A 22,011-nucleotide genomic window follows, 5' to 3' on the forward strand; every position below is an offset into this window, starting at 1 on the left:
ACTCAGACTGATGCCCTGGAGCTTGGCGATAGAACAGGTGGGATGGAAAAATGGGGAGTCTTCCTCTTGGCAATACAAATGCTCTGAAAATTGGGATTGGAAGCAATCCCCAAAATTCAGGACTGATGAGATGATAGGTTTATAGGTTTATAAACTACAGAGAAATTTGAATTGGAGTGGGCATACTGGAGAGAGATCACAAGTTGGGTCAGTAAATAGGCTGGCCAAAATGTCTGACTTATGTCTTATAATACTATAGAGATAACCATGTCCTATAATATCTATAGAGATAGTTATGATTATTGTATTTCACATGAAATTAGCAAAATATATATTGGCTGTAAGAATTTGAAAGGGCTATAATATAAACACAAAAGTTTTATAACCTGTAGACCAGTTACTAGTATGGAGATTGAAACAGTAATAAAAAAATCTCTCAACAAAGAAAACCCCACGACCAGATGACTTCACTGGCGAATTCTACAAAATATTCAAAGAAAATTTAATACCTAGTCTTCTCAGACTCTTCTTTGATGGACATTGATGCAGAAATCCTCGACGAAATGTTAGCAAACTAAATCCAACAATACATTAAAAGGATCATATACCATGATCAAATGGGATTTATTCCAAGGATGTAAGGATGGTTCAGTATCCACAAATCAATCGAGGTGATAAATCTCATCAGCAAAATGAAGAATAAAAAATCATATGATTATCTCAATAGATGTATAAAAAGCATTTGACAAAATTCAACATTAATTTATGACAAAAACTCTGAGCAAAGTGAGTATACAGAAAATATACCTCAGCATAGTAAAGGCCATGTGTGAAAATGGCCTCTCACAGCTAATAATGGTGAAAATATGAAAGCTTTTCCTGTAAGATCAGGAACAAGACAAGGATGTCATCTCAACACTTCTATTCAACATCGTATTGGAATTCCTATCCACAGTAATTAGCAAGAAATAAGAAACAAAAGGAATCCAAATCAGAAAGAAAGACGGTAAACTGTCACTGTTTGCAGAGAACATGATATAGAAAACCCTAAAGACGCCCCCTAAAAGCTGTTAGAACTACTAAATAGAGTACGTTGCAGGATACAAAGTCAATATACAAAAATCTGTTGCATTTCTTTTTTTATGTATTTAAAGTGTACAGTTTAATATTTTTTTCTTATTAGTAGTGTATATATGGCAATACCAATCTCCCAATTCATCCCACTCCAACCTGTTGCATTTCTATACACAAATAATGAACTATGAGAAAGAGAAAGAAAATAATCACACTTACAATTGCATCAAAGAAACAAAATAGGAATAAATTTAACCAAGGAGGTGAAAGACCTATACACTGAAAACTATAGGACACTGATGAATGAAAATGAAGACACAATTAAGTGCAAAGATATTTCTTATTCATAGATTGGAAGAATTAATATTCGCAAAATGTCCATATTACCCCAATCTATAAAATCAAAGCAATTCCTTTCAAAACTCCAAGGGCATATTTCATAGAACTTGAACAAATATATATAATGGAATATTACTCAGTCATAAAAAAAAACAATGTCATTTGCAGCAACTTGCATGGACCTAGAGATTGTCATACTGTGTGAAGTAAACCAGACAGAGAAAGACGAATATATGATGTCACTTATATGTAGAATCTAAAAAAATGATACAAATGAACTTATTTACCAAATAAATAGAGTCACAGATATAGAAAACAAACTTATGGTTACCAGGGGGGGAACAGAGGGAGAGGGATAAAGTGAGAGCTTGAGATTGACATATATACACTACTATACATAAAATAGATAACTAGTAAGGACCTATTATATAACACAGGGAGCTCTACTCAATACTCTGTAATGGCCTATATGGGAAAAGAATCTAAAAAGGAGTGTATATATGTATATGTATAATGAAAAAAAAAAAAAGCATTGGTAGACAATCTGAATAGACATTTTTCCGAAGACATACAGGTAGCCAACAGGCACGTGAAATGATGCTCAACGTCACTAACTATTAGGGAAATGCAAATCAAAACAATGAGATATTACCTCACAGGTATTAGAATGGCTCTTATCAAAAGGATAAGAAATAACAACTGTTGAACAGGAGGTGGAGAAAAGGGAACCCTTTTATGGTTGATAGAACTGTAAATTGGGATACGCACTATGGAAAACAATACGGAGATTCCTCAAAAAATTAAAACTGGAAGAACTACCATATGATCCAGCTATTCTACTTCTAGGTATCATTTGAAGATAATGAAAACACTAATTTGAAAAGATGTATATGCCCCTCAGTTCACTGTAACATTATTTACAATAGCCAAGATATGGAAACAACCTGTGTACCAGTTTCCATCAATTAATGAATGGATAAAGATGTGATGTGTGTGTGCATGACATTCTTTATTAGTCTATGTATTCAAGACACCTATACACGCACACATACACTTGTATGTATGGGATACTACTCAGCCATAAAGAAATGAAGTCCTTCCATTTGTAGCAACATGGGTGGACCTTAGAAGTATTCTGCTAAATGAAATAAGTCAGAAGGAGAAAGACAAAACTGTATAATTTCACTCATATGTGGAATCTAAAAAACCAAAACAAATGAACAAATAAAATAAAAACAAACTCATTGGTACAGAGAACAGTTTAGTGGTTACCAAAGGGGAAGGTGGTTGGGAGTGGGCGAAACTGATGAAGGGTGTCAACTTGTATGATGAGGGATGATAACTAGACTTGTGGTGGTGAACACTTTGTACTGTACACAGATGTTGAATTACGCTGTACACCTGAAATCAATATAATGAAAGCTTCATAGCTTTAAAAGAATTTCACTTGAACATTTGTCAGCCATTGCTTGGTAAACTGAGACTTCCCATATTATATACATGTATATATTTTTCAGGTTTAGAGCAGTTTGTTGGAAGAATGCAAGATTTTCGATTATACCAAGTGGTGCTTACAAACAGGTAAGCAGATTGTAAAACTTTATGCCTGAAGTGTAAGGATAAATGATGAATTCACTTAAGTAAGAGTATCATGAAGATTACAGCATTTTCCATCTTTACAGTATTTGGCAAACGTCACCTAATTAATGTTTAGAGTGTTTGCTCTGGCTTAGTCTATAGTTCTTATTCACTAGTGCTACTGTATTGGGTAACTCCTCATAATATAAAATTGATCAAATTCTGTACAAAGAATTTCTTTTAAGAAAACTAGATTTTTGAGCAAGTTTTATTATAAAATTTAAGATACAATTGTTTAAATGTTCTATATAAAGTTGTTTCTGATACTTAAACTGCTGTATCTGTCTTTTCAAATTGCTTTGCTGAATTTGTAAGTATTAGAGAATGTAGAACAATGGAACTGATTATTTTGATATATGGAAAAATCTCAAGAGATGGGGCTATTAGACTTGGGGACAAGAAGAGTGAGTAATTTGAAGTATTGTTAGATATTTCTGTTTCCAGTGAACAAATAATTATGAAGACTTGGGCTATATTTAATGAAGTAGTTCCTCATCTTGAGAATAAATATGAAATCTTAGGCATTTTTCAAGACATATAGATTTCTATTCTGTTCAGAAAGTTCAAGTTAAATTCTGCCTGAGATATCTGAAATTTGTTTCCCAAGTTAAGATTTAGTGACAATTTTTGTATGGATGAGTTGTTCTTATTCACTTCAGAAAGAAGAATGTTTATTCATATTTCTTTAAGGGAAATGTAGATAGTATGGTGAATTTCCAAATGAGAGGACTAGCTCTTGTGAATTTGAAAAGCATTGCTCTTGAGATGTTGCAGTGGTCAGTGGTATGTCCGTTAGCAATATACACATTCTTTTTATTGGTCTATATAGCCCAGAGATGCCTGAATATAGGATACTATAACACTGAAACACTGTTGTGGAGATTTACTACCACCAGCTCACAATCTTTGAAATCGCCTTTGTCTAAAATTCTGAAGAGCAGCATTGCAAATAAAGATTTTCCCGAGATGAACGTCTCACTGGATGGTCACTTTTGGCCCCATGAAACATGATATCAATTGAGAACTATGAATGAGATTTAAAGAAGGTGTGCCTTTATGTTATTTAGTGAATGAAAAAGCTGCCTACCTCCTCTGTTGTCTTCAGTGGGGTCTGAGAGAGGTCTAGTCTCTCTACTTAGACCTGTGTTACTGATGTTGGCCTATCTGAAATGTCTGGAAAGGTGTTATGTGGAAGAATGCCTATAAATAGAATGACTGATTCTGCTCTAGGTCAGTATATTGCCCTTAATGGAAAAATTAAATATATCTGCCTGAAATTGGCATTCTTCTTTGACTGTTGGAAGTGGCCATGTGATCTGAAGCCATCGAAGCATTTTGGGGTGCCAGAATCTGTACTGATGAGTCACAGGAGACCATTGACAAATGGTCTTGCCCTCAGTTCCTTTGCCTAAAACAGCAGCATTTAAAATGATACTTATTTTCTTACTTCTTTCTCATGGATGAATGGAAGACCCTATCTATAACTCTAATTTTTTTTTCAATATGTTATTATTCACTCTCAGGGGTAAGTCAGCTTAACCACCTAAGTCAATGTTGCCTTTCTTTTTATCTCAAATAGGCACAATATTATATTTTAATAAATATTATATTTTAATAAATATCTTGATAATCAGTCAAAGACTTGTGCATGCTTCTTGATGTACAAAGTTAACACTTAAGAATGTACTGTTTTTACACAGAGTGGTGTAAAGGGCGGGGTGGTGGTGGCCAGAGGCGGGGAAGCGGGTGTGGGGGAGGGATGGAGTGGGAGTTTGGGGTTAGCAGATGCAAACTGGTATATTTAGACTGAATAAATAACAAAGTCCTACTGTATTGCACAGGAAACTATATTCAATATCCTGTGATAAACCATAGTGGAAAAGACTATAGAAAAGAATGTATGTATATGTATAACTGAATCACTTTGCTGTATAGCAGAGATTAACACAACATTGTAAATCAACTATACTTCATTTAAAAAAATATACTGGTTTTGACATCCATATTTTGAGAATGAGTATGTTTATTTGGCCAGGAATGACTTTGATTTCATGTTCTGTTTAGAAAATTATTAAGGCTAAATGGCTGCAAATCAAAATCAAATAGTGATAGTCATTGGTAACGCCTCTTAGAAGTTCTGTCATTGATGAGCTATTGGTCCTTACCATCTGCTTTTTGACTCCCACAGAGAGATTCAGGAAGTTTTCGCTGGAGATCTGCCCAGATTGCACATCCAGTCACATTGCCGTTGCCCTGGTAGCCACCCTCGGGTCCATCATCTGGAACAGCGGTACTGTGTTCCTAACGATGCAGAAGACACAACCGATGATAGGGTGTTACGGCTGAATGCTGAAGCCCATCCTCTCTCTTTTGTCAATGATAACAATATTGGTACTTTGTGGATTTCACGTGTGTTTACAAACATGACCCAGCTTAATCAAGGAGTGACTATCTCAATAGATTTGGAAAATGGACAGTATCAGGTACTTTGAAACAGTGGGATGTGTGTTTGTTTCCTGTGGTTGCTTCAACAAATTACCACAACTTGAATGGGTTTACACAACACAAATTTATTCTCTTATAGTTCTGAATATAAAAAGTAGTGAAATCAAGGTGTTGGCGGGGCTGTGCTCCCTCTAAAGACCCTAGGGGAGAATCCTTTCCTGCATTTTCCAGGTTCTGGGGGCTCCTGGCATTACTTGGTTCAAGGCAGTATAACTCCAATCTCTGCCTCCATTTTTCATGGCCTTCTTCCTTGTTTCTGGGTGTGTGTCAACTCTTTCTTCTCTTTCTCTCATGAGGACCACCCTATATCCAGGATTATTTCACCTTAAGACCCAGAATTACATCTGCAAAGACCCTATTTTCAAATAAGGTTGCGTTCGCAAGTACCAAGAGTTAGTAGCTGAACACATCTATTTGAGGACACAATTCAACCAACTATAAAGTGAAAACTGAATTAGGCAGTTGACCATTACCTCACTAAAGTAGTGTATTGTAATGTATGAAATGAAAATATTTCAAAGAATATATGTAGGACCGAATCTTCTAGAGATTTGTGTCAAAATTATATGAAGTATTGAAACATTCTTTTCAATATTAAGTGGCACAAATTAATAAAAACTGAGGTCCTTATTCTAAATTACTACTTGAGAAGAAATATATAACAATTATTTCATAGAAGTAATGTTCTTTTTTCATGTCTTTATAACAAACTTAGTATTAATTTCCACCTTAATCTATGTAATTCTTGAGAAGAGGGATGTATATGCAATTATAGAATCTGTGGCCTTCACTATAGGGATGTCAAATTTCTGGATATCTAATAAATATTTGGTAATTATTATAAGGAAGTAAGCTATTGTATTTAAATCTAACAATTCTGTGATTTATACTGATGGGTCAAACTTAAAAGTGACAATAATTACCATCCATTTTCAGGTGTTTTACATTATCATTCAGTTCTCTAGTCTACAACCAACAGCAATAAGGATTCAAAGGAAGAAAGACAACAGCCTAGATTGGGAGGATTGGCAGTATTTTGCTAGAAATTGCAGCACTTTCGGAATGAAAAACAACGGAGCATTGGAAAATTCTGATTCTGTCAACTGTCTTCAGCTTCCCAAGTATGGATATTTTAAATAATAATCTTTGAAGGTATTTAGGAGTTAGTTTTAAGAGACTAATAGGCAGTGGTAACCTACATGTAAGCTAACTAGGTTGGTAGAGACTTCCTTCTACCACCAACATTCTTAAGGCAGATTTTTCTAGGACTCCTCTGTAAACTGAGTTTTAAACAATGTTTAAAATTCTTGTAAAACTTTAGAGTTTATAGTCTCATGCTTTAAAATTGATTTTCAGATTGTCTACCAAGGTATCTATATTAATAGGATTTGTATTATGTCCTCAAGAAATGTTTTACTATATTTTTTCTGTAATGCTCTTATATTGTTTGTATATGAAATATATGGAATATGTTTGCTCTCCCAGCAGAAGAATTTAAGCTATTATTAATATTATATTGTGATTTTTGTTTTGTCAAAAGTATGAATATCTTATGATTTCTAATTTCATCAACAGTTTTACTCCATATTCCCGAGGTAATGTCACCTTTAGCATCCTAACACCTGGACCAAATCATCGTCCTGGATACAATAATTTCTATAATACCCCATCTCTTCAAGAGTTTGTAAAGGCCACACAAGTACGACTTCATTTCCATGGACAGTACCATACAACTGAGACTTCTGTCAGCCCCAGACACAGATACTATGGGGTCAATGAAATTACCATCACTGGAAGGTAGTGTTCATTACCAAGGTTTGAGTGTGCTTTTCATTATGAATATTGTTTTTAATTAGATTTTTGTCATACTTATTTTAAAATACATTAACATTTTAGAGCAAGCCAGATTCTAATCTTCATGTGTTGAAATGGTTTGATATTGTAAGATTTTGTGAGGAGATTTGCATGTGAGTCTTTGCTATATATAATATCACAATGTTATAAAATCAATTTTCAAAACCTGTTGGGTTTAGAAGTTATGATACTTTGAATCTAACTTGGAAAAAATTTACCAAATATTTTGCTTGGTTTGTTCTGGAATATAATTTTCCAGTATTCTTGAAATCAAAGAGAAGGAGCCAGATTTGGAGTTACAAGTATAGTACCAGCTAGTTTATAAGTACTGAGCTTGGTCTCCCTGAGTTCACAGTTCACAATGTTATGAGGAATATCTGTTTTCCTTTAAAGGAAAAATCTAATATACTCTAAGTAATTTATAGATATCTGATCTGAGAACAAATTTAAACAAATGAATAGCTGGAGATCTATGAGGCAGCATACTCCTTAGTATGGAAATGGTGCATATAGAGACTATATTTAGAGTTAGTTTGTGCGAGAAGAATGATATACCTTGTGAATAAAGCACATCTTTCAAAACAGATCGGAATATCAACATATAAGTGTTATTTGTTAAGTCACAGCACAATGAAAAAATAATATTAAATTTTCGCCATCTTATTTTGGGGAAAAAATGAAGTTTGTTAACTTTACTCTCCAGCTTATTCTGAACTTTATAGTCTTAACTGTGTTTTCAATAGTTTTAGTAAATGCCTTTTCTTGGCAGGTTTGTCACATGGTTGATATAGGTGTAAACAGCCCAGGATGGGCTTGAAAATTACCTTCACGGTCAGTGTGGTTTGGATATTAATGACGATCTTTCCAACACTTAAGTTTATTTAAAACTGTGATGAATATCCACGTGATATTAAAGAGAAAGTAACGTCTGTGTTGATTAACACAACTGTCTCCCTTGTTGGATTCACATAGTGGATATATACGTAGGTCTTTGAATATATTCATGATTGAGCTGGTGTTTCTAAGCAGTTGTCTGATGCTCACGTTCACAGGTGTCAGTGCTATGGTCATGCTAATAAATGTGACACGACAAGCCGGCCCTATAGATGCCTCTGCTCTCAGGAAAGTTTCACTGAAGGACTTCATGTGAGTTCTCTGTTTATGCATGGAAATCTCAAAAAAGAGGGGGAGGGGTGTTGAATATAAATTCTTTAAACTTGATTTGGGCTAACTTCTGGGTATCAATAGAAGTAAATGGATATGAACTTAAAATGTTAATTATCTCAGAAAACTTTTTCACAGAGAAAAATTGAAGCCATCAATGAACTTGAAAATTTCATTTAAAATTATGGAAGAAATAATAATTAATACTAAACCCAGAGATTTTCTTTTTCCTTTCTTTTTTTGTCTTTGTTTCATCAGCATTATATTTATCATATTTTTTAAAAACTTTTAAGGTATCTGAATAGATGGCACTAAAAAAAAGGGTCCGATTACTACACCTAAAGGGTAAATTTGTTGAAAGGTATATAGAGAGATCTTTATGTATTTTCATCAATCAAGTTTAAGTCATTACTGATATTAGGAATTTTAAGTAGTTAATTTAAAAATCTATAGTAAAATTACTTAGAAGTTACATTATTTTAGTTTGTCTATGATCATCTGGGTAAGTTTCATAGTTGAAGTGGAAATTTAGCTACATCTTTAGAAATAAGAGGTAAATGAAGAAACATTTGAGAGAGATTTGTTAAAAATATTCAGCATCATCTTTCAGCTGATGTGAAAGAGGGTTACAGCAGCAGTAGCAATCATACCAAAAATAAAAATAAAGAGCATGGAGTCTTCAGTAAATGGTGTTTGAAGCAGTTGGCTGCCAATTTGTAAGAAAGTAAAGTTAGAGCCCTACCTCCTGGCATGTATAGAAATCTAACTGCTTAAGGAATCAAATGTAAAAATAACTGTAAATGTATTAAAATAACAGAGCAGTATTTCTAAATCTAAGGTGGGGGTCTATATAAACAAAACATACGAAAGACAAAAGAAACAAGCATATCAGGAGTCATGAAAAATATTGACATATTTTGTCATATAAATATTTAACGCTTTCATACTGTAAGGACGAAAGTAACTACAGTGTAATGATAAGTGATGGTGCTGGTAGAAAATGTTTGTATCATATTAACAGACAAAGATTTGAGATTCCTCTAAAAAGGAAAAACATACTGTTCTTCTACAACTACTGCTTACACTTCTGACACCAGATGTATGGGGTTTTTCTAGACAAAGCAATTCAGTTCTCTGTGGACACCAGCTGGGTGTCCTACAATTTAATTCAATTCTGACACTAACTGGAAGTAGCACCGAGCCCATGGATTTAGAGGTCAGTCCCACGAGAAAGCTCTCACTTTAGATGCCAACTTGCAAGCAGTGGGTTCGCAGGTTAACTACTACTTCAGTATGACTTAGCTGCAAATTGGGAGTTCCCCTAACCCGTTCTTTGTGTTTGATAATTTGATAATGGCTCACAAAACTCAAGTAAAGAGTTTACTTATTAGATGACCATGTATGATGAAAGGATGCAACTCAAGAACAGTCCAGATGGAAGGGATGCTTAGGAGAGGTATGGAGGAAGGGGCACAGGGCTTCTATGCCCTCTCTGACCATGCCACCCTCACAGCATGTCAATGTGTTTAGCAATCTGCAGGCTCTCAGAACTTCTTCATCTAGAGTTTTTATGGAAGCTTCATTATTGATTAAATCGTTGGGCATTGGTGATTGAACTTGACCTCAAGCCCCTCTCCCCTCCCTGAAGATCCAGGGATGGGGCTGAAAGTTCCAACCCTCTAACCACACGGTTGTTTCCCCTGGCAACCAGCCACTTTCCTTAGGGTGTTTCCAAAAATCATCTCATTAAAATAAACTCAGGTGAGTTGAAAGGAACTTGTTACGAATAAAAAAAAAAGGTGCTCTTTTACCTTTTCACTCTGGAGCTATTTTAGGAACCGGGGACAGAAACCAAATACTGTAACAAAATATGCCCCTAGGACTCTTATCATTTAGGAAATTACAAGAATTTTAGGAGCTGCGTGCTAGAGACCAAAAAGATAATATATTTTATTATGTCATAATCCCTAATGCACAAAGAACACTTAAAGGATAATTAGAAAAATAAATAATAATAATAATAATAATAATAAAGGAGAATATATATTAAGTAATTTACAAAGAAGAACTGATAATTTTTAACAAAAATATGAAAGGTTACCCAACCTTAGTTTTAATTAGGAGGATGCAAATTATAATAAAATATTGTTTTTAACCTATCACATTAGCATAAAGTTTCAATATGGAATACATTTAGATTTGTGAGAATATGAACTTTTTATACATCATTTATGGAACTACCAATTGCTAGAAAAATTTTGGAGGATAATTTGGCCACATGTATATTAAAGCTGTAAATACAATGAATTACATTATGTAGTTGTCCTTCTAGAAAGCAATTATTCATTGACAAGAGTATGGAATGGTTATCTTTGTCTCTGGTTACATAAATATGGGATTATATGTTAGTGTATTTTAACTTTTAAAATAATACCACCGTATCTTGACTCCTGTATGACTACAGAATTTCCCTGCCCTCTAGATCTTTCCCTGACTTCTGTTTAGTCAGTCACTTCACTTCTCTGTGTAGTTTGTTTTAGAATTTCATGGAATATCTTGTTCTTTAAAAACCATCTGTAAAGGATTTGGCAAACTCCATTCCTATCTGCTAAGAGTCTTAATCTGATCTAATTTGTTTTTGACTACAACATTAGTGCCTGTAGTTCAATGGCAAGAATATTATCTAAAAGGTCGACTGCCTCTGGCACATTTAGGATGTCGTGCTGATCTTCAGTTTCAACTCGGGGTCTTTGATTTGGTTAAAGCCACTTTTCTACGTGCTCAAACTGAAACTTTCATATTCTAATTCAGATGTCCCTTTGAACTTATTCTCCAGATTCTTGCTTTTTATTGTTAATCGTTTTATTTATACATTTAGTCTTCACCACTAGTTAAGAATCCATTTGAATGGAGGAGTCTTCTAATTTTTTCAACTGTCTAACGCTGGAGTCTTCGAGTTTGATTTGATTAGTATATCATGAAAAACTTTTTAAAAAGCATTGATTTTAATGTTTGTATGGCTTTTCATATTGTTGCAGAAAGGGAATTAATTAACTCGATTGACTTACTCTTTATTCAGCCATTACTTTGTTTTTAAATTTTTGGCAGTTTGATTTGTTCCCCATTTTAAAGTTAAAGTGACATTTACTTGGTTTTTCTTAGTGTCTTCTCCTTTTGATCCTTTAAGATAGACACTTCTTTCCTTGCAGTCAGTGATTTCTTTCATTAACCTCACCCCTCCTCTCCAAACCCACTAATAACCCAATTTAAAAAATGCTCTGGGATGAATTGAGTATGGCACTTTCATCTGAACCTGTCTAGTAAATGCAAACTGGGGACTAGCTAATATTTTCATTTGATATGTTGTTTTCTGAGCTTCTTTTGCATTATTTTGACTAGTTAGTTCCTCTCCCCTACCCTCACCCGCCATCTCTCTTTCTCTTCATGTCCCATCCCATTTTTTCCCCTTTTCTCTCTCTTTAACTGCTCACAGTTAAGTGATTGATATTTTATGATTCTTGGGTGATTTCATGCTTCCCCTTAAAAATAGAGCCATGAAATGAATCATGGCTCATGATAGGTTTCAGAAGTCAAGTTGGGATTTTCAGACTTGGTCTCAGGTGGTGACTGTTGGATTATGAACTAGTGAAATAATTAACTATAATTTAGGTTGAGAATATGTTTTAATGCTTCTTATTTTGACATTCAGTGTCTTTTGAAAACAAAAGTTTGAAAGTTGACTTTTCTGTTATTTTCCTCCTTGTCATATTTTTATAATTCATGAATTTAGCCGCAAATAAAAAAGCAACAAATATCATTCACTTACCAAAGTTTGGTAAATGCAACTGAAGGGAAAAAGTCAGTAGACTGTTGAGTGATTTCTCAGTCCTATGATATTTTCAACAGTGTGTTGAAAATTTTAGAAATGATTTTATAAAGCATTCATAGCATGACCTTTCCTTTTGTTACAATTCTAGATATTTTAATACATGTGGGACTTATGTATCTGAAAAACTTGTCTTAAAATAATTAGAAAATACACTTATTCAAATGCTTTTCACATTGTTCCACTTTTTAGAATAATAGGTTTTAATATAAGCCATTCATATCCTATTGAAGCCAATGTTCTTTTTAAAGATTTGGACATAATCCAAAAAGAATGTCTTCAATTTCACAGTATTATGCTAGCCATTAATAATATTACTCAATAAACAGGGCTTTTGTGAATTATATTACAGCCATTTGGCAAACAGATGAAAACGTAAGCCTTGAGAATATGCCAGTTCTTGACAATTGTCAGTCCTATGAGAAAGTGTTTTCAGCAGAAGTGAAAATGAATGAAGTCAGGAGAAAGGAATGGAATGGTGGATTCAGAAGCAAGTCCATATACAGAGCCATTCTAGAGAATTTTCTGTATGAAACATTCTTTAGTTGTTTATAAAGTTGCTGTTATGAACTGGTGGTGCTGATAAGGCTCTAAGTGTGGTAAGGCTCTAAGATGCTAACTGCTGCCCTGAGTTAGCATGTAGCTAGCATACATGATTAATTATTCTGGGTATAGCTAGATCAGCAGTCTGTTTCATAGCTGCTATTTATTTTGTCCATTCATAAAGTTATAAAACCAGCAAATAACCAAAAACAACTGAAGAAAATTATTACCAAAGACACCACTGATTCTAAGATGAACTTAAAGCCACACTTACTTTTTCTTAAACATTCCATTACGTTTTGTGAAACATAAAACATTTATCTTGGGGAGGCTCACTGACTCTCCTCAGTGCTGTTGGCTGTTCTGTGTCACTGTAGATTAATTTTACCTGTTGTAAAATTTCATACGTGTTATTTTGGTACATATGCTTCTAAACCCTCCCCACCCCCCACCAACTCCTTTGTACTTTTTAGTTCATTTCCTAACTACTATTATTAGCTTTATTGTAATAAAATACCTCTGGTCCACCTGCTCAGGAAGTCCATTGTAACTATCAAAAAAATACATGTTAGTACCATACTGTCCTGATCACTGTGGCCTTGTAGTATGGTTTGAAGTTAGGAAGCCTAATTCTACCAACTCCATCTTTCCTTCTCAAGATTGCTTTGGCTATTCGGGGTCTGATCAATGGAACACAATAGAGAACTCAGAGGTAAACCCAAGCACATATGGGCACCTCATCTTTAACAAAGGAGGCAAGAATATACAATGGAAAAAAGACAGCCTCTTCAACAAGTGGTACTGGGAAAATTCGACAACAACATGTAAAAGAATGAAATTAGAACACTTCCTAACACCATACACAAAAATAAACTCCAAATGGATTAAAGACCTACATGGAAGGCCAGACACTATAAAACTCCTAGAGGAAAACATAGGCAGAACACTCTATGACCTCCATCAAAGCAAGATCCTTTTTGACCCACCTCCTAGAATCATGGAAATAAAATCAAGAATAAACAAATGGGACCTAATGATACTTAAAAGCTTTTGCAAAGCAAAAGAAACCATAAACAAGACAAGAAGGCAACCCTCAGAATGGGAGAAAATACTTGCCAATGAAGCAACGGACAAAGGATTAATCTCCAAAATATACAAGCAGCTCATGCAGCTTAATACCAAAAAAGCAAATAACCCAATCCACAAATGGGTGGAAGACCTAAAGAGACATTTCTCCAAAGAAGACATACCGAAGGCCAACAAACACATGAAAAGCTGCTCAACATCATTAATCATCAGAGAAATGCAAGTCAAAGCCACAATGAGGTATCACCTCACACCGATCAGAATGGCCATCATCACAACGTCTAGAAACAACAAATGTTGGAGAGGGTGTGGAGAAAAGGGAAGTCTCCTGCACTGTTGGTGGGAATGTAAGTTGGTACAGCCACTATGGAAAACAGTTTGGAGGTTCCTTAAAAAACTACACATAGAACTACCATATGACCCAGTAATCCCTCTCCTGGGCATATACCTAGAGAAAACCATAATCCAAAAAGGAACATGTACCATAATGTTCATTGCAGCACTATTTACAATAGCCAGGACATGGAAGCAACCTAAATGCCCATCAACAGATGAATGGATACAGAAGATGTGGCATATATATACAATGGAATATTACTCAGCCATAAAAAGCGATGAGATGGAGCTATATGTAATGAGGTGGATAGACCTAGAGTCTGTCATACATAGTGAAGTAATTCAGAAAGAGAAGGACAAATACTGTATGCTAACTCATATATATGGAATCTAAAAAAAAAAAAAAAATTGTCCTGATGAACCCAGTGACAGGGCAAGAATAAGGATGCAGATGCAGAGAATGGACTGGAGGACATGAGGTTGGGGGTCGGGGGAGTGAAGGGGAAGCTGGGACGAAGTGAGAGAGTAGCATAGACATATATACAGTACCTACTGTAAAATAGATAGCTAGTGGGAAGTTGCTGTATAACAAAGGGAGATCTACTCGATGATGGGTGATGCCTTAGAGGGCGAGAACAGGGAGAGCAGGAGGGAGTCATGGGAGGGAGGGGATATGGGGATATATGTATAAATATAGCTGATTCACTTTGGTGTACCTTAAAAGCTGGTACAAGAGTGTAAGGCAATTATTTTCCAATAAAGAGCTTAAAAAAATGCGTTAAGTTCATAGGTGCAGAATACAACACGGGAATTGGAAACTTGTGTATGGAATTAACTAGTATATGTCAACTAACATGTAGCATAGCTACAATATAGCTATTCTGTTCTCCTCCTATGTGGTACTTTCTTTACCTGCTCTAAGAGTTCAAGTATTGATAGAATCTAGCTTTAAGAAAAGTGTTATCATTTGAAACTTGCATCCTTAGAATTTTTCATTTTCTTTTAATAGCTACATTCACCTTTCAAGGGCTCTAGGCCAAGAATGATGCAATGATCAGTGCTTCCGCCAAGCACTGGCACTTTGTTGGCTACTTAACTATTCTTTCATCATTTTGTGACATCATTATCTGCAAGGGTGGTCAAGCATTCACAGAGCAATTTATTAGTAACCATGAATACTTCCCTTATTCTTTGGCTCTGATTTGTGACCCTTTTATAACATTAATCATGGATTTTATGAATTAACTAAAATCAAACCATCAGTACGCTTTTTTGATAGTATTATAAATAGCAGAGCCAGCTTAAAACATTTTATATAATGAGCCTTCCTACCATTCAATAATTTGAATGGTGCCAACGTCACACTCCACATTGCTTTTTATGTAAATGAATATTTCCTGTTATTTTAGAGAGTGTATTCCTTTAGAGCACTAAAGTCCAGAAGCATGAGTCATCATGAACAACTTTTGTCATATTTTTATTACACATTGATCCTTACGATTACTTATGTTTTCTGTTTGCTCACAGGAACTTTTTTACTCTGAATGTATTTCATTTTATGTGATAGTTTTGTAACACTAATGAGTTAATTCATTTTCATGTAACTAGCATTCGGGCAGTTCATATTATGGACTCTCCATTAGATGTACATTTAGTGAGTCAAGGTCAAGAATTTCATTTCCTGACACATGGATGATATTATTAATCTTTAAAAAAAAACCTTATACTTCTTTCCCTGAGTTAGGTATAGGCATAAATGCCTTTAAAATATAGGTTTAAAATGTGAAAAAGAGAGATTGAGACAGCTTTATAGAGGAAGTAAATAGAGATAATGAACATATAAACATGAAGAAATATGGTATTTAAAGGGATAAGGGTAAATAATTGTCCAGAGTTGAGGAATGGCATGATTCTTCTGAATCCTAGTAGGCTATGAAAAAAAATACATAGGCGAGATATAATGAATCTGATGATCACCAAAGACCAAGAGTAGATCGTAGAGAGTAGCCAGAGGAAAAGATAAATTATTTATAGATATGAATTTATAAGAAATTGTGACATTGAATATCTCAATCCACAATAGAAGACAGAAGACAGTGGAATAGTACAATACCTCTGACGTGCAAAAAGAACATAACCAACAAACTTAGAATTGCATTTCTAGCTAAACTATCAATTAACAACAAGGGAGAAAAAATACATTTTCCGTCTAACAGAAATTTATCAACTTTACCACCAGTAGATTCACTGAAAGAATTTTTAAAGGATATGTTTCATAAAAAATATGATTCCTGAAAAAATATGCAAGAAGGAATTATGAGCGAGTAAACCAGCAAATATATATGTAAGGTATATTAAATAATAATATTGTTTGATAATAATATATTTAATAATAAATGTAAACTACAATAATAATAGCATTATAGATGGTAGAGTATATAAAATAGCTAGATACTGCTAAAATTGACATTAAAATGTAATTAAGTGAAAGGAAAATATCCAACTCCAACCCCCTCTATTCACCCTGCTATGTCTAAGGGGTCAGACTGAGGGACTGTCACACACATTAAAAGACTGAGACCTAATTATAGAGCTATAGAATATTTCCCCATCCCCTACACCATATCACCACATCACTAAAGGCCTATTTTTCTGGAGATCCTTTAATACAGTGCATCATGTCCAATTTTCAAAAAAAAATTAAAAGGCATACTAAAAGACCAAAAGTACAGTTTAAAGAGACACAGCAAACTTCAGATCCAGATTCAGACATAGTAGAAATCTTGGAATTGTCAGATTGGGAAGTTAAAACAACTATGATTAATATGTTACAGGTTCTAATGAGAAAATGATATACAAGAACAGATGGGTAACATAAGCAGAAAGATGGAAATTATAAAAAATTGCTAGAGATCAAAAACACTGCAACAGAAATGAAGAATGTCTTTGATGGACTCATTAGTAGACTGGACAGGGCTGAAGAAAGAATCTCTGAGCTTAAGGGTATGCCAATAGAAACTTCCCAAACTGAAAAGCAAAGAGAAAAATGATTTTAAAAAAGGAAGAATATCCAAGAACTGTGAGACAATTACAAAAGATGTAATATATGCATCGTGAAATACTAGAAAGAAAATTATAAAATGGAAGTGTTTGAAGTAATAATGATTGAGAATTTCCCAAACAAATGTCAGACACCAAACCACAAATCCAGAAAGCCTGAGAACACAAAGCAAAATAAATTCCAAAAATTTACACCCACGCATATCATATTCAAACTGTAGGAAATCAAAAATAAAAAGATTTGAAAATAAATCAGAAAAAAAACCCCACCTAACCTATAGAGCAACAAAGATAAGAATTACTTCTGATGTTTCAGAAACCATGCAAGCAAGGAAAGTTAAATATTTCAAGCATTGAGGGGGCTTCCTAGGTGGCGCAGTGGGACACGGGTTCGATCCCTGATCCAGGAAGATCCCACATGCTGTGGAGCAACTAAGCCTGTGCACAACAGCTATTGAGCCTGTGCTTTACAGCCCATGAGCCACAACTATTGAGCCCATGTGCTGCAACTACTGAAGCCCACGTGCTAGAGCCTGTGCTCCGCAACAAGAGAAGCCACGGCAACGAGGAGGCCACACACCACAATGAAGAGTAGCCCCCACTCACAGCAACTAAAAAATCTGTGCAGAGCAAAAAAGACCCAACACAGCCAATAAAATAAATAAATAAATTTAAAAAAAATATATTTCAAGCATTGAGAGATGTAACCCACCAACCTAGAATTCTGTAACCTGCAAAATTATCATTCAAAATTGAAGGAGAAATGAAAACTTTCTCAAACAATATGGAGGGAATTTGTTGCCATTAGACTTGTTTGCAAGAAGTATTGAAAGAAATTCTTCAGAGAGAAGGAAAATTATATAGATCAGAAGTTTGGATCTACATAAAGAAAGGAAGCGACTTAGAGAAGAAGTAAGTGAAGGTAAAATAAAAACATATATTTTTCTTATTTTAATCTAAAAGATAACAATTTGCTCAAAAGGATGACACAATATACTTGATGGTTATAGCTTATGTATTAGCGAATCAAATGGTAACAATGATACAAGGGACAGAAGGTGGGCTATAGGGATGCTTTGTTGTTTTAAGGTACTTATCCTGCCCATGAAGTGGTGTAGTGTTATTTCAAAATCAATTCAGATTAGTTGTAAATTATTGTAAATTAATTGTAAATGTATATTACAAACTCTGGAACATCTACTTTTTTAAAAAGTAAAACAAAAAACGAAAAGGATAATTGATAAGCTGAGAAAACAGAAAATGGAATCACATCAAATGCATAATTAAAACAACAAAAGGCAGAAAGAGTGGAAGATAAAAATAGAATCAAAGAATGAGGGCAGTGACTAGAAAAGAGTAACAGATACAATAGATATTACTCCAAATATGTCAGTAATTACTTTAAACATCAATGGCCTAAACATCAATTAAAGGAGTTTGTCAGAGATGATCAAAAACATGACACAACTATATGTTGTCTATAAGAAACCCACATTAAATATAAAGACACGTAGATTAAAACTAAAGGAATGGAGAAAGATATATCATGTTAACTCTAATCAAAAGAACATGAGAGTGAACACTGAAATATTAATTTTAGACAGAGCACAGTTAAGAGCAAGGAAATTACTAGTGATAAAATAGGGCATTACATAGCAGTAAAGGGGTCAATTCTACAAGGAGACATAACAGTCCTTAATGTATATGTGCCTAATAACAGGGCATCAAAATACATAAGGCAGAAACTGATAGAAGGGGAAGAGGAAATAGATGAGGTCACTTTGATAGTTAGAGACTTCAACACCTGTGTCTCAGAAATGCACAGATCCAGTAGGCAGAAAATCAGTAAGGACATAGTTGAATTCAATAATACTTTCAATCAATTGGTATAATTGAACACATGTAGGTTAATTTATCCAACAGTTGCAGAATATACATCTTCTCAAGTTCACAAGGAACAATGACTAGATTAACCACATTCTGGGCCATAAAACACACCTTAACAAACTTAAAAGAAATCATACAGTATGTGCTCTCAGATCACTTGGTTCCAAATATGTGAGGATATTTTATAAGTGTATACAGGAGGACATATTTTGGTGGATCTCAGGTTTGAATATGGCTTAGTATGACACTGATACTAAGATTGTAAGATATATACCTAAAACACAAACACACAAAGTTTATAAATGTAAGAAAGCTGGCTTAAGCTATATTAATATTACATAAAATAGACTTCAAAAAGTTTTATTAGGGATACAGAGGTTCATTACATAATGCTGAAAGATACATATGCATCTTATAGTATCGTTTCAAAACTGTAGAGCAAAATTTGACAGAACTGGAAGGAGAAATTGACAAATTCACCATCAGTATAGATGATTTTAATAATATCTCATTAGTAATTGATCAGACAGGTAGTCCAAAAACAAACAAATAAGAAAAACCTTAAGAATTGGGGATTGAACTAATTTGAAGCCTGAATTAGTAGGTTCCTATATTCAGCAATGAAAAAAATACACATTCCTGTCAAGATCACATGGAAAACTTACAAACACTGATCATGTATTAATAATCAATAAAGATGATCTCAACAAATTATATAGAATTTGTAATCAGAACAGGCATTAAGTAAATAGTTTTCAGTGAATGAATGCATTGAATCATTTCACCATTATGTAAATTCATCAAGAAAAATAGGATGAGAACATAACTCCCAACAAAAGTTATGAATCTTTTGTTAATCCAGTAAAATTTTATTGAGTACTCATCTACTGAGCAATAGATTTATATCTCGGAGAAAGCACAATTCTTCTTATTCTTGAAGTTTTTTACATTCTCTTAAGTATTGGTTGGGGGGGTAGAGGACTCAACAGCCATAAATAAGTTAAATACACGGCATACTGAGCTTTTATCTGAGGGCACAGATCTTTATTTTGAACTCCATTAATAGAAATGAGAAGGCCAGGAAACAAAATCAAACAAGGACAGTATAAAAAAGAAAATTTATAGAGGATTCTTACTTGTAAATATAAACATAAAATTTTTAATAACGACCCAAATCTAGCTGTTTGTAAATACAATAATATATAGTAGCCAGATTGGGTTTCTCCCAGCAATGCAAACAAAATTTAGTGTTATTAAATTCATTAATGTAATTGACCATATTAACTCAAGAAGGGAGGAAAAACATGCTCATTTCAATAGATTTGAAAACAACGTTTATTAACTTTTCCCATCCATCTAGAATAATATTTTCAGCACACTCTGGATTGAAGCAGACTCCCTTAACCTGATTTAAAAAATCTACAAATTTCTAGAAATAACTGTGCACATAATGGTGGTTTCCTTTAAACTCAGGAGTAAGACAAGGTTGTCTGTTATTCAATGTATTTTTGAAGGACATAGCCAGCTCAATATGATAAGAAAAAGAAACAAAGAATTGCAAAAAAATAATTCTAACAGGCACATGAAAAGTTGCTCAACATGGCTAATTACTAGAGAAATGCAAATCAAAACTACAATGAGGTATCACCTCACACCAGTCAGAATGGCCATCATCAAAAAGTCTGTAAATAATGAATGCTGGAAAGGGTGTGGGGAATAAGGAACCCTTTTACACTCTTGGTGGGAATGTAAATTGGTACAGCCACTATGGAGAACAGTATGGAGGTTCCTTAAAAAACTAAAAATAGACTTACCATATGATCCTGCAGTCCTACTATTGAGCATATATCCAGAGAAAACTTAATTTGAAAAGACACATTCACCCCCATAAATAGTGCTGCAATGAATCGAATCGAATGTTCATTGCAGTGCTATTTACAATAGCCAAGACCTGGAATTAGCCTAAATGTCCATTGACAGATGAATGGATAAAGAATATATATATATATATACACACCCACACGCAATGGAATATTACTCAGCCATAAAAAAGAATGAAATAATGCTATATGCAGCAATGTGGATGGACCTAGAGATTATTATATTAAGTGAAGTAAATATGAGATAGACAAATATCATATGATATCACTTATATGTGGAATCTGAAAAATGAACTTATTTACAAAACAGAAATAGACTCACAGACATAGAATACAAACTTACGGTTACCAAAGGGAGTAACGGGGGTAGAAGGGAGATAAATTAGGAATTTGGGATTAACATATACACACTACTATGCATAAAATAGGTAACCAACAGGGACCTACTGTATAGCACAGGGAACTATAGTCAATATCTTGTAATAACTTATAATGGAAAAAAATCTGAAAAAATATATATGTATATTATAGATGCACGTATCAATACATATAACTGAATCACTTTGCTATACACCTGAAACTAAAACAATATTGTAACTTAACTATAATTCAATAAAATATTTAAGAGAAATAATTGAACTGCCAATATATGAAGACAAGATGATTTGGTCATAAAATGCCAGAAAATCTACAAATTATTAAATATTAATGAGTTCAGTAATCCTAGATATAGGATGGATTCTTGTAAATCAGTTGCCT

General features: G+C 34.0%; 1 protein-coding gene across 1 annotated transcript in view; it reads left to right on the top strand.

The window, feature by feature from the left end:
* USH2A (usherin) overlaps nucleotides 1-22,011 on the top strand; it is a 758,076-nt gene that overhangs the window by 79,307 nt on the left and 656,758 nt on the right. Inside the window, exons 4-8 of the mRNA XM_057727708.1 lie at nucleotides 2,931-2,994; nucleotides 5,240-5,534; nucleotides 6,493-6,677; nucleotides 7,132-7,353; nucleotides 8,463-8,556. Of these exons, the coding sequence (XP_057583691.1) occupies nucleotides 2,931-2,994; nucleotides 5,240-5,534; nucleotides 6,493-6,677; nucleotides 7,132-7,353; nucleotides 8,463-8,556 (860 nt within the window). The remainder of the gene's footprint in view (nucleotides 1-2,930; nucleotides 2,995-5,239; nucleotides 5,535-6,492; nucleotides 6,678-7,131; nucleotides 7,354-8,462; nucleotides 8,557-22,011) is intronic.

This window comes from Hippopotamus amphibius, chromosome 3 (assembly GCF_030028045.1).
Source record: "Hippopotamus amphibius kiboko isolate mHipAmp2 chromosome 3, mHipAmp2.hap2, whole genome shotgun sequence".
In the NCBI taxonomy this organism is placed as follows: domain Eukaryota; kingdom Metazoa; phylum Chordata; class Mammalia; order Artiodactyla; family Hippopotamidae; genus Hippopotamus; species Hippopotamus amphibius.